Here is a 12,974-nt window from a genome sequence, read left to right on the forward strand (position 1 = left end):
TCACTACAGCAATCATTTATTATTCTAGTCTGCAGTCTTAAATGTTTTGCTAATTCACTCTCAAAGGCTATAGGATATTGTATAGGATATTATATAGGATAAAGGCTATAGGAAATATTATTGTAACAGTTTATTAGACCAGAGAGCAGCAGATGTCAGAAGCTCTGTGTGTGGGTGAGTGTGTGAGTGAGTGTGAGTGTGTGTGTGCCTGACTGTGTGTGTGAGTGAGTGTGCGTGACTGTGTGTTTTGGGTGAGTGTGTGTGTGAGTGAGTGTGAGAAAGTGTGTGTGTGTGAGTGTGTGTGTGTGTGTGTGAGTGTGTGTGTGAGTGTGTGAGTGTGTGAGTGTGTGTGTGTGTGTGTGTGAGTGAGTGAGTGAGTGAGTGAGTGAGTGAGTGAGTGAGTGAGTGAGTGAGTGAGTGAGTGAGTGAGTGAGCGAGTGCGTGTGTGTGTGAATGTGTGTGTGAATGTGTGAGTGAGTGTGTGTGAATGTGTGAGTGAGTGTGTGTGGTGTGAGTGAGTGTGTGTGTGAGTGTGTGTATGTGTGTGTGAGTGTGTGTGCATACCACGAATGCACAAAGCATGTAGAATGTGATGAAGTAGATAATTGCGAAGCTGCTGCCGCATGTCATTTCCTCTCCTGGATTATAGTCCGACTCTGGGTCACAGAGTTTCCCGGGCATACAAGCCAGCATGATATCCTGCCATGCCTCACCTGTGGCACATCTGAGAAAGCACACACACACACACACACTCAGATATAAACCAGCCTCGCATTTTAATTCTACATGTTCAGCATGCAGTGAAGCACTGACCTAAACAGCAAAAGCACGGCTTGCGGAAAAGTTTGGAAGTTGTTGTTCCGGTTGATTTGTGTGCCATCCACCATTGCTACCTTCCCAAATATCTGTAACACACACCGACATAACAGCTCAAAAGCTCAAATCTGAAAACCTCACAATATATAGGTTAAACTGAGTTTTTTAGTGTATGACTATAACAAAAAAAAAATCAGTACACGAACCTAATACACATATACAGTGCATAGAGACTTGGGAAAGCAGCTCACCTGCATGCCGATGACGGCGTAGATGAAGAACAGCATGGCAATCAGCAGAGCGACATACGGCAAAGCCTGTGAGCAACAAAAATTACAGTCCAGTTAGAAACCCCAGCTGTCTCATACTATTCAGATTATAAAGATATTTTAGGGGAATCATTCGAACCTGGAAGGACTTGATGAAGGTCCACAGGAGTGTACGGATTCCCTCCCCCCTGTTGAGCAGCTTCACTAGTCGCATCACTCTGAACAGTCGAAAGAAGGTAATGGAGATGCGGGAGCTTTCTTCTGGGTTCTGTTGCGGGGAGTCGAGAGTTAATGCATCGATCAGAGCAGAGAGAAAGAGAAATCACAATGCACCTGGCTGTGCTTTAGGCACCTGGCCAGAAGGGGGCACTAATCACTAACGCTGCATTCTTTATCTAGTCTGTATTGTGACAGGAAATTATGTTTACAGCAGAACTCTAAAGCTAAAGCTTCCGGTTGGTCAGTATCACATGCTTCTTTTATTTTGCACAATATCTGATCTTAAGTTGCGTTTGTAAACGCATCTAATGCTGGCCAGACCTGCAGCATTGCCAGGTACCTGCGGTATGAGTTAGTCCTAAAACAGGAAGGGAAGAGGGGCATGCTGGTTTCAAAATAACCTGGCCATACTTAACTGCACTGGCACAAGCATGGCAGTCTAAACCACGCGTCACTGCATGCCAACCTCCTGGACCCAAACCCCATGGGCCAAAGGAGAACCTGAGGTCACATCCTTACCTGACCTGACCCCATGGGGGGTGGGGGGGGGGACCATCATGCAGCAGTGTCAGCACTGCAAACGTGTTGTATGACCCCCACGCACTCACACACACTCGCTGACACGTTTGCCTGACAGTTTTAATTCTCATTAATCAAATAAATAAATAAATAAATAAATAAATAAATAAATAAATAAATATGAAATCAAACCTAAAGACAGAGGAAAGGAAAACTTAAACCAAAAAAAGTAAACTTAACCAACAGCAAACCAAAGGTAAGATGATAAAATGAGGTGGGAAAGGGGCAGAGCTGTCAGAGTTTTTTTTAATAAAGTTTAATAAAATAAAAAGAAAGAAAGAAACGAAGTCAGAACACAATCTGAACGGAAACCTAATAAAAGAAATGATGATACTTAAAGGTGAGGCCCAGTAGGGGGCGGAGTATCTTACCCCCGACTCATCCACCTGTGGAGCCTCTGTGGGCTTTAAAATTAAAAAGCTGCATTAATCACTTACACACACTTAACACAACTCTTAAACCACTAAACACACACACACACACACACTCATGGTGCATTCTGCTGAACCAGGTGATGCAGAACTACACGATATACAGAGACTCGACACAAACCCACCTGAAACTGTCAGCTCTACGAAACAACGGTTTACGTTCACTAAGGGAACGACTCGAAGGACAAAACACGTACGAAACCTTCCCTTTTTCAGACGTTCGCTTTTTTTTATCTCACACTTTCCTGACAGGACAGATTTAAACTAACAAGTAAAGGAAGCTTAGTGCTACAAGTTCAGCATTCGTTCGGACCCCCAAAGTCGAACTCGAATGTTTATCTCCATATAAAAGCTAGTCATATGATGATAAATAAAAAAAAAACAATAGAATCTCAGAATGTTAAAACAATAATAATAATAATAATAATAATAATAATAATAATAACAAAACATAAGGAAGACAAAACTAACCCAACATTTACAGACTTACTCAATCTGTCTTTCGTCTTTAACGATGTATCAGGCCATCCTTAAAAATTTGTTGGTTTTCCAGTAACAGTAAAAAAGAAAAAGAAAAAAAAAAGGGGTCGGTAGGTAGGTCTATATTTTTTTTCAAGTTTCAATGTAAAATGGTGATGACGTAGGTATGACTTTAAACAAATTAGCATATCGTGACGTCACTGACTGGGTCTTCAGCCCGTGCCTTCGGGCGCATCATTGCAAAACTTATTTTGATGCTGGACAGTTTTCCCAGAACTTCGTGCCAAGTTAAAGCGGTCTCGAGCTGTTTTAATGACTTTTTTAGATGTATTATGGCGCCCGAACATTTTGTTTACTGCAGCCGCAGCCATCATTACCGAGCGCGAACCGTCGACTCTGACTGTGAATGAGAAAGAACGAGATGAAGCGAACGCACAGGCCGTAGTGTGACATCCGGTAACCAATAGTGTAAACATAGATGACGTCACGGGTTTTTATTTAAAAGAAAGAACATAGCCTTCGTTTGTATGTAGGCCAATTTATATATTTACAATACTTACTAAAATATAATTCATACTATTTTATTGCTTTTGTATTAGTTTGAAGAGTAAAAAAAAAATTGGTCGGTCTTAATGCAAATTTACAACCGGCAAGTCGGTCAGACTTACAGCTAAAAAATCGTTATGAGACGGTATTAAATTGACAGCGTCGGTCGGGTTACGGCAAACAAGAATATTTTTAAGGATGGCCAAATCGTGTCTTATATACGATGTATGAATATAAAATGAAGTCAGTTCAAACAGATAAAAGTATCACTGCGAAATTTGTAAAAAAAAAAAAAAAAGAAAAAAAAAAAGAAGCGGGAAGATATATTAGAAAAGGGCCATATGTACTAACGATGTCTTATCTAACCCGACTCTCGTTAGAAGGAGATATTTAGTGATAATTAGGACGGATACAGATACATCACATGGAGCAGGTGAAGTTAACAAGCTTTTCGGTCCCTGCTGAATGAGTGAGATGTGGATTATGTCTCCGTGTCGTCTTTACCCCACCCAGAACATCTCTCTCAGTGTATTTTAGCGTCATCGTGATCTTAGACCTCTTTCAGTGTACGGTCTTCTCTGCTTGATGGCATTTCAGTCCTCTGTAGTCCTTAGGTCTTCTGTGTGATCACCAGAATGTGCTTGCTTTGGGTGAGATGCACTTTTCAGCTAAACTCTCACACTGTTCTGATGCAGAAACCTTCGCTCCCCTGGGTTGTGTGTAAATATACTGTACACCGAACCAGATTATTTGTATATGATGCATCTGTTTGCATGTGTAGAATTATTAGGAGACCGGTCCTACTGTAGCTAGAGCTAAAGCTCAGTTATTTGATACATTTCTTTCTTTTTGGTTATACAGACTGTATAATGTTATGTGGTAATTCTGGTAAATTAAGACAGGATGAGTGAGATGTGAGTGAGATCATGTGTGTACTACACACACACCTCATACTGTCCATTTAAATACATACTGTCCTTTATCATGTTGGTTTTGGTCTTGATCGTTATCAGGTCACATGACCTTAACATGGCTGTAGGAACTCAAACTTACATAAAGTGTCACATCTCTGACATGTTCTTTAAAATTCTATCTGTGCTTTTACTGGTCTGCTTTTAAATTCGGTCTCGCATTGCTTTTTAGTTACAGATATAATGCAACATGTCGATTCTCCAGTAATAATTATATCAGTCCTCCTCCTTGTGTCCATACACCACCGTAGTAAATATGGCCCGTTGTAGGAACACAATGTTAACAGAAACTTCATAAAATCATTGAGATTTTTTAAGTATCTTACCGGCATCTCTTCCCCTTCTGCGGGCTTTAAAATCAAAGAGCTGAATTAAACACTCGTTAGTCAAGCTTGAACACACAGCTAAAAACATCAACACCCGGATTTTAGACAACTTGCATACGGTACGCTCCCTTAACCTACACGTTAACAGCCGGAACGTTACACTGCGATGCCGAGTACCGTCCGAATATTAGTCCATGCCCTTAACATACACAAAAGACTGTCTTTGTTGATTAATGTCCATGTTGGAGCTTCTGAGATGCTCAGCGTATGAATCAGACCCTGCTGAACCCAAGCAACCTTGATTATATACCACCTATAACCACCTGTATAGAGTCTTGTGTCCCTCTGCCACTGCAGTGCAGTCAAACACACACATCCAACACTCTCTCACACACACACACACACACACACACACACACACACACACACACACACACACACACACATACACACACACTCACCTTTACATACAGACAAATAAAGGACAGCGTATTAAGAATACAAAGCAAAAGCCGCCCTGTTCAGTAACATAGTGAAAGGAACAAGCCCCGGACAGACAAGGCTCTTGTCGCTAAAACCCTCCTCTGTAGTGCGAGTGTACGACCAAGAGTCGTTTTCTATTAGTTCAACAAAAGCACCTGATTTAATATCGTCTACTAAATGTGACGTAGTTGGTACACCGTAAGGTGTAGACGTTTTGCCTTGTATGTTGATTTAACATGATCCCACAGTTTGCTGTTTTGTCTAGTTACCTGGACACAGTATTGCAAAGGAACAGCAAACACCGAGGCGTCCACGTTCTCTCTCGGCGTACCGCTAACACACAGAGATATGAGGAATGTATTCTGAAACTTCCAACTTCCGACTTTTGAGTCGAACATGGCATAAATCATGAGAGTCTCGTCTGGGACATGTAGTCTAATAACACTTTAAGTGCTGAAACAGAAACAGTTCTTGGTAGTGGAAACTAGGTGTGTTATAGAGATGAGGTGGGAAATGTGCTACTGATTAGCATTCTAGCATGTCTTAGATGTAGCATCCAGTGGCGCATGCACAGGGCATTCAAACGAAAGACTAGCTTTTAGGATTCTCCTCTAACACACACACAGACACACACACACGCTGGCATCACTGCAGATGGTCAGCCTCATTCACGCAGTAGAAAAGAAAAAATGTTGAGTCTGGTGCTGAAGCATCGTCATGCATGTTGTAAAAAGCACTGCATCAGAGTCACCTCCAGGGGGTGCTTTCGCCGCTCTCACTGAACGAACGAGTGAACGAAGGTTCGAAACAGACTGAGAAACTTGAGGATATATGACGAAAGGTACAGAACGGGTGCAAGAATGGGGTCATCATGCAGCCTAGCTTGGGTCTACACACCTGCTGTACCCATGATCCCTTTCTCTCCCTTTCATCTGAGCTCTAACAGCTCACTGGAAGGAGGAAGAACAGAGATGCACAATCACACGCCATACACAGGAATTTTGACCAATAAGTGTTTGAAGCTGAGAAGAAATGTGATCGTGATCGTTTCTCAATGTACTGTTTTTATTTCTTTAGCTTTGGTAGCGCACTGGTGTGTTTGGTGAAATCTTTTCACCTTCAAGGCTGTCCTTATATCATATCGTCGCTGTCGGGCGGAAACCTCGTATGTCCAAAGTTTGTCAATTTCATATTTTTTCACATATCGATGCTATCGGTCCGTCCCCACGTGGGTCTGTTATTTTTACAAGTTATTAACCGATCCAAAGTCTTGAAAATAGCTTGAGTGCAAAAGCTGTTAACTCCATCGGACACTTCAACTGTCCGGAGAGCTTCGCGGCATTTCCTCAAGATTAAGAGTCACAACGAATCAACACGTCTTCTGAGGTAAATGTCTTCAAAACACTGGGCTCAAAGAAAAAAAATCTTGACCCCCGCTAGTTCTGGTGCTCGTCTGAGGACAGGAATTTAGCGCAAGACTAAACCCTGCGCGTCGCAGATAAGATACAGCGTTTTTTTTAATTTCCTGAAAAATAATGGTTTTGGAGATACGAGGATTCCGCCCCACAGCCACGATATGTTTATAGATGACACAAAGTCAAAATGTGGTCTAAACCACACTGGCACAGCCGAGGAACCGGACATTGTTAGATTTAAAGAATATCCTTATCGCATTCTTTGTCTCTCACGTGTTTTAGTTTGCTTTGCTATGTACCATATATAGGTTTCAGTCCTGTCTCATGTCCCCATATTACTGGGTGCGCTGTTACCTAAATGTGTATCACTGCAGTCTCACCCTGTGGTTTTTATATCCTGTAATAAGCCGGTCGTCGTGTTGTCGTCGTTTTAGTGTATAGAGTAACTCAATTTACTGTTGCCTGATGTGTACTATTGACTCCTTTAGATTTATTTTGATCTGATCCAAATATAAGGCTCGACTTCTGATTAGATGCTACATAGGTTTCTCTCTTTATCGTAACTAGCTTTCTAGCCACACTCAGAATCAGCTCTGAGCTCCACAGCCTGGAGATGAACGGACTAATAGAAAGAGAGGAGTGATAAACTTTGCAATGACTAACCGTAGAGCGAAGAAATTGCCCAATCGTCATCTGCAGAATGTGAACTGATGTTAGCATATGGCGTGGCAAACTATATTTCCCAGCATGCAAATGGGCAAACAGCACACATGCACATTCATACATATATATATATATTACTGGATCTGTTAATGTTAATAGTAAATATTAAAGTCTGAGCCAATTATCATATTTAATGAATCATAAGTAACAGATCTAGTAATATATATATGTATATATATGGCTACATCATAAATTATAACAGAAAGCCACACATGACTTTGGGTAAAAGATAAAATGGATCTTCACAAGGCCTTTTTAATAAACACTTTAATAAGCTGATTAATACAAATATAGTATTTTTCAGACCATAAGACACATCGATCCTGATTACGTCTGCTTATAGAAAATACTGAACAAATGCTAAAAAAGTGATACATGTAACTTTACTGCATGAAAAAGGAGAAAATATGTTTTATAGTCTGTAAAATAAAGTATTCTTTTATTATTCATTACAAACCGTTAAAGCCCTTGTGAAATGAAATTTGTGTCAGACGTATCCGCACAGAGCCGACGTCGCCACAGGGTGTCACTCCAACCATTCATTCATTCATTCATCTTCTACCGCTTATCCGAACTTCTCGGGTCATGGGGAGCCTGTGCCTATCTCAGGCGTCATCAGGCATCGAGGCAGGATACACCCTGGACGGAGTGCCAACCCATCACAGGGCACACACACACTCTCATTCACTCACACACACACTCACACACTATGGACAATTTTCCAGAGATGCCAATCAACCTACCATGCATGTCTTTGGACCGGGGGAGGAAACCGGAGTACCCGGAGGAAACCCCCGAGGCACGGGGAGAACATGCAAACTCCAAACACACAAGGTGGATGTGGGAATCGAACCCCCGACCCTGGAGGTGTGAGGCGAACGTGCTAACCACTAAGCCACCGTGCCCCCACTCACCCCAACCAGTCAGGAGTTTAATCATTTGGTGTCGTATCACAGCAGCACGAACTGAAAACCTGCTGGGACACCGATCGTGTGCGGATCAGACTGAACACCTCGCCATCTACACATACAGAGGAGAAACATACAGTGACGAAGTAACACGTACACAGGACACATACAAACACTCAGACACATCTATATGGGGACACAGACGACGTATATAAATACATACAAACAGCGAAAGCAACATCACATGGGGACACTGACAAATGGGAACTCCAGAACGACAGCACTGCAGCTCAGACACACTAGTGTGATGCTCTTTAGACAGATGAGCTGTAAGGAAAACCCTCAACCCTGAGGAGGAAACCATCCACGGGTGGAATACTCCACCTCTACACCACCCCGTAGCCACCGCCCGGCATTAGTGTACCAGTCGGCATAAGGCAAGAAAATCTCATTTCATTTCAAGGAAAAGGTAAAGCACACAAATCTCATAAAGTAAGCGTTTATAAAGTATACGGTGAGAAGTTAGTCTTCATGATCAGTCACAGTATACGGTCGCATGTTTACCTCACTGTTGATGGGGTTTTATAACCATAATATTTAAACCTGACCATATTCCTTACCGCAGTTATTCTCATCTCTTTTATTTTTTTCACAAACAATTGTTGAGTGTTAAACGTCTGGGATTAAACCACACAACTTCATCCTAATTAGATCATTTATTGACTTATTTCTGGTTCGGCGTGATGCTTTTCCTTCCCGCTGATGTCTTTCCCTTCAGCGTATGATGACAACGCTGTACATAAAAACTTTTTTGTTTCCTTTTTCGTTTTTGTTACTAGGGATGCAAAATTCCAGGAATTTTCAATGCTGAAAACTTTCCATGGGAATTAACTGGGAATTTAAAAAAAAATGCAGAGTTGTCTATAACAAGGAACTTAAATGTAGATACAAAAAAATCTTGCAGTATAATTTTGTTTAAAACGACAAGATTTAATGCGGTTTGAGTCTGTACCCTGCGTTCCTCGGTCACTTGCACACAGCACAATGCTTACTGGAAGGCCATTGAGGCCAAACCCCCTGCAGGTACTTACATTCTTCTATAACATGCACAGTAACACTTTATTTTAGGGTCCTTTAACTAGTTACTTATTAGCATGAATATTAATAGACTTTTGGCTGTTTATTAGTGCTTATTAAGCGCATATAAATGCCTTATTCTACATTCATAATCATTCCCAATACCTAAACTTAATAACCACATTACTAACTCTTAATAAGCAGTAAATTAGGAGTGTTATGACCAAACAAAATGTTTGTTTGTTTGTACATGATATAGTTTATATACATTTCCCTATTTTCCAAATAATTACCGTAAATTCCCATAAATTCCTGTACAGTTTCCAATTTAGAACATTTCCAATATTCCCCAGATTAAGTTGGGGCAAGTCGTGGCCTAATGGGGCAGTCGTGGCCTAATGGTTAGAGAGTCTGACTCGTAACCCAAAGGTTGTGGATTCGAGGCTCGGGCCTGCCACGACTGAGGTACCCTTGAGCAAGGCACCGAACCCCCCAACTGCTCCCTGGGTGCCGCAGCATTAATGGCTGCCCACTGCTCCGGGTGTGTGTTCACTGCTGTGTGAGTGTTCACGCTGTGTGTGTGTGTGTGTGTGTGTGTTCACGCTGCTGTGTGTGTGCACTTTGGATGGGTTAAATGCAGAGAACGAATTCTGAGTATGAGTCACCGTACTTAGCCGTATGTCACTTCACTTCCTGTGGAAAGTTTCCGGAATTTTACCAGTAATTTACCAGGAACTTTCCGCCCCTTTGCAACCCAATTTGTTACACATACAAGGAGACGTAAAGAGAATCTCGCAAAGCAATACGTTTCCTACGTATGTTAGATACGTAGAATGAGAGGCTGTTATTAGTTGTTACTGTTTTTAAGCCCAGAAACTAAACTCTTGAGATGCCATTTGTTGACTGTACACTAACACTGGACTTGTGGTCGTGGTGTTGAAGAGCGGTGGAGTATCCCATGAAATCAATCAACACCGATTGAGCGTGTAGGCAGGAGAGCTAAGCTAAGCTAACTCCACTGCCATCACACAGCATCAGCATGTGTTCTTTTGTCCCCGTTGTGAGACGTTAATAGCCTGGCTGTCTCTGTAAAGAACATCCGCACCTGGACTTAACAAAACCCAGACTGGACAAGTAGAGATTTGTAAAGCCCAGCTGCTGAAGTGTTGATTTAGACCCAGCCAGCTGCAGACCGTCTCGCCTCCGACCGCCTCGAGTCCTGCGTTCGCTCTTTTTTAAGCGCAGACACACAGCACGCTTATTTATTCTGTACGACGCGAGTCGTAGATAAGTAGACACGGTCACCATCTACACAAATGTTACCTCACAGAGACTTTTTTTTTTTTTGATTAGATATTCAAACTTCACATAAAATGATTCGCAGTGTTTTAGAGAATCAACAACAACAATGATGCACAACTCGTTACTTGCCATAAACAGTTTCTATGGAAACAGAACAAATAACAAAACAGTTATTCACAGCTGTTCTACAGATATGTCACACGATCACACACGCATTCTTCTCTCTCTCTCACACACACACACACACACACAACAAATTACACAGATTAATGTACAGGAAATATTGATTAGCATTTATAAACAGAACAATACAACACAGACAGCACTGGTACTGAAACCTCACAAAAAAAAATCAGTGGGGAACAGGGACACTATACGCCTGGTTTTATTTAAGGGGGCACGACGTGAACAATACAGACGTGACGTCGAGAGACAAATGGATTTTGAACCGTCATCTTAGTACGCCACAGTCGTGCATTACTTCTGTGATGTTTTTGGGGTCTTCACCGACAGTGATGTAATTCTACAGAGTAATGTGCAGGCACGAGCCCACGACCATCAGCGCAGATGCTGATTAACGTACATCACGCAATCAGAAAGCGATGCTGCGTCTGCAGTGAAGTATGAAGCGTGTCAGGCTGATGCGTTATCACAACAGCACAAACTGAACGTAAAACTGATCGTATCACTAATATTACATTGACTTTGGCTCAGCCATCTGTTTGAATAGGCCTGAATAAGCCTCTAGTGGGGAAAGAGTTGATATTAAAAAATACTATAACAGAAGCTCAAAACTCGAACAACTCGTATTAATACTGTACATGCCCTCGTTCTAATATGTTAGCGTTGCTATAGCAACAGATGATCGACATAATAAAAGGGCCGATGCACGCATGTAAAATGTACTGTACGTAATCATGGATATCGTGAAGGAGGTGTTTCTGTAACGTGTGTTGAAGGAGCCTCCAGTGTCAGTGCTCTGGAACATTCTGGCAACATCTCCAAGACAGAGGGAGTTTTACACCAGACATTTTTGAAGTTTTCCCCACAGATTTTTTTTTGCAAGTTTTCTAATCTAAGAGATGCAAAGTTGATCATACTTACGTTGGCTTCCGTGATAGCAATATCTACGACGCTACCAACTACAATTAAGGCATCAAACGTGTTCCAAGCATCAGGGAAATAATGCTGTTAATGCAAACACACACAAAGAAACACACACACCACAGGGGGAGGGGTGGGGGAGTCGACGAACGGAAAGAGAAAAAAAAGCGGGGGAACGAAAATAAAAAGAGGAAAAGGACGACACAGGAGAAAGGGATGAGGAGAAAGGGGAGAGAAAACAGAAGTTAGCACACGCTTGTAAAGGAAGATCGTTTTTAAGTCCGAGTTCAAACGTAGCTCTGGGAGGGAGCTGGACATCCCAAAGTCAAGACAAAGAGCTGTAAAAGACGGTTAGAGAACAGAGGAACACGTGACCTCCGACCGCAACAGAGGCGAGTGAGGAGGAAGAGCAGGAGGAGCAGGAGGAGGTGTCAGGGGCTGAGCTTACTTACATCAGCCTCAGTGAGCGCAATGTCAACTATGCTTCCGATCACCACCAGAGCATCGAACAGGTTCCACGGGTCGTCAAGATAACCCTTAGACAGGCAATGGGGATTAGCTACAGTACAGTAGGACTATTAGATCACTCCACTGTATTCTATCAACTAACATCACTACTTTACTTCTTGTGTCAAAATTCACACTCGGCGCATGAATTTTGAATTTCAATGCTTACCGGCATTGGAAAGGGTCGTGCATTAGATAGGACTTTTCTAAATCCTGCACTAGTGATGCCCGATCACACTCGACACACAGCGTCGCTATCGTATGATTGTTATCAGGGATACATTAACACCATTTATTTCTGAACAACCAGAAGTATAAATGCTAGCCGTTTGCTAGCCGTTAGTCAGCGCGAGTCACTCAGGGACGTGTCTGTTTATTTAGGCTGCTTTACACAGCGGTTTACACAGCGGTCAGGTTGTCACAGATAAGAATAATATGTACATTTTGTTTTCACTGTGTCCGAATCTCTCACTGTCAAGGATCGACGGTGAGACTGTGAGAGGTTCTTTTTACTCACCTACTGTAGCATCTACGTTTGTCTAGCCATACAGTATGTTGTATTACATACTAAATGTTTTATTGGCTGTAGTGTACAAAGATTGTGTAGCGTCTCCGCTCGATGTTTTCACAGATCTTTTGACCAATAACGTTAAAATATGTCCCTTTCATGTTATCCGTTTATTAGCATAACAGCATACACTGGACTTGTGAGACCGGATAATGTTGGAGATTTCTTACAAGTACGAGGGAATAAACCAATCATCAGTTATGGGCATCGACGCATCCCTTCTGGTGATTGTACCTTAACGTTATATGAC

General features: G+C 42.0%; 1 protein-coding gene and 1 long non-coding RNA gene across 17 annotated transcripts in view; one reads left to right on the forward strand and one right to left on the reverse strand.

Moving 5' to 3' along the window:
- LOC125140773 overlaps window positions 1-12,974 on the forward strand; it is a 46,110-nt gene that overhangs the window by 20,190 nt on the left and 12,946 nt on the right. The gene's annotated exons all lie outside the window — the stretch shown is intronic.
- The window catches only part of cacna1da (calcium channel, voltage-dependent, L type, alpha 1D subunit, a), an 85,070-nt gene that overhangs the window by 14,085 nt on the left and 58,011 nt on the right, over window positions 1-12,974 (reverse strand). For 8 of the 13 annotated variants that reach the window (XM_047810506.1, XM_047810501.1, XM_047810510.1 and 5 more), the window contains 7 exons: window positions 11,650-11,733; window positions 4,638-4,661; window positions 2,255-2,287; window positions 1,225-1,353; window positions 1,068-1,133; window positions 814-905; window positions 565-724 (listed from right to left, as the gene is read on the reverse strand). In XM_047810506.1, the coding sequence (XP_047666462.1) occupies window positions 565-724; window positions 814-905; window positions 1,068-1,133; window positions 1,225-1,353; window positions 2,255-2,287; window positions 4,638-4,661; window positions 11,650-11,733 (588 nt within the window). Of the gene's footprint in view, window positions 1-564; window positions 725-813; window positions 906-1,067; window positions 1,134-1,224; window positions 1,354-2,254; window positions 2,288-4,637; window positions 4,662-11,649; window positions 11,734-12,101; window positions 12,186-12,974 lie in introns of all 13 variants that reach the window. The other 5 variants (XM_047810504.1, XM_047810508.1, XM_047810505.1 and 2 more) reach the window with 3 other exon arrangements.

Source organism: Tachysurus fulvidraco, chromosome 2 (assembly GCF_022655615.1).
Source record: "Tachysurus fulvidraco isolate hzauxx_2018 chromosome 2, HZAU_PFXX_2.0, whole genome shotgun sequence".
NCBI classification, from domain to species: domain Eukaryota; kingdom Metazoa; phylum Chordata; class Actinopteri; order Siluriformes; family Bagridae; genus Tachysurus; species Tachysurus fulvidraco.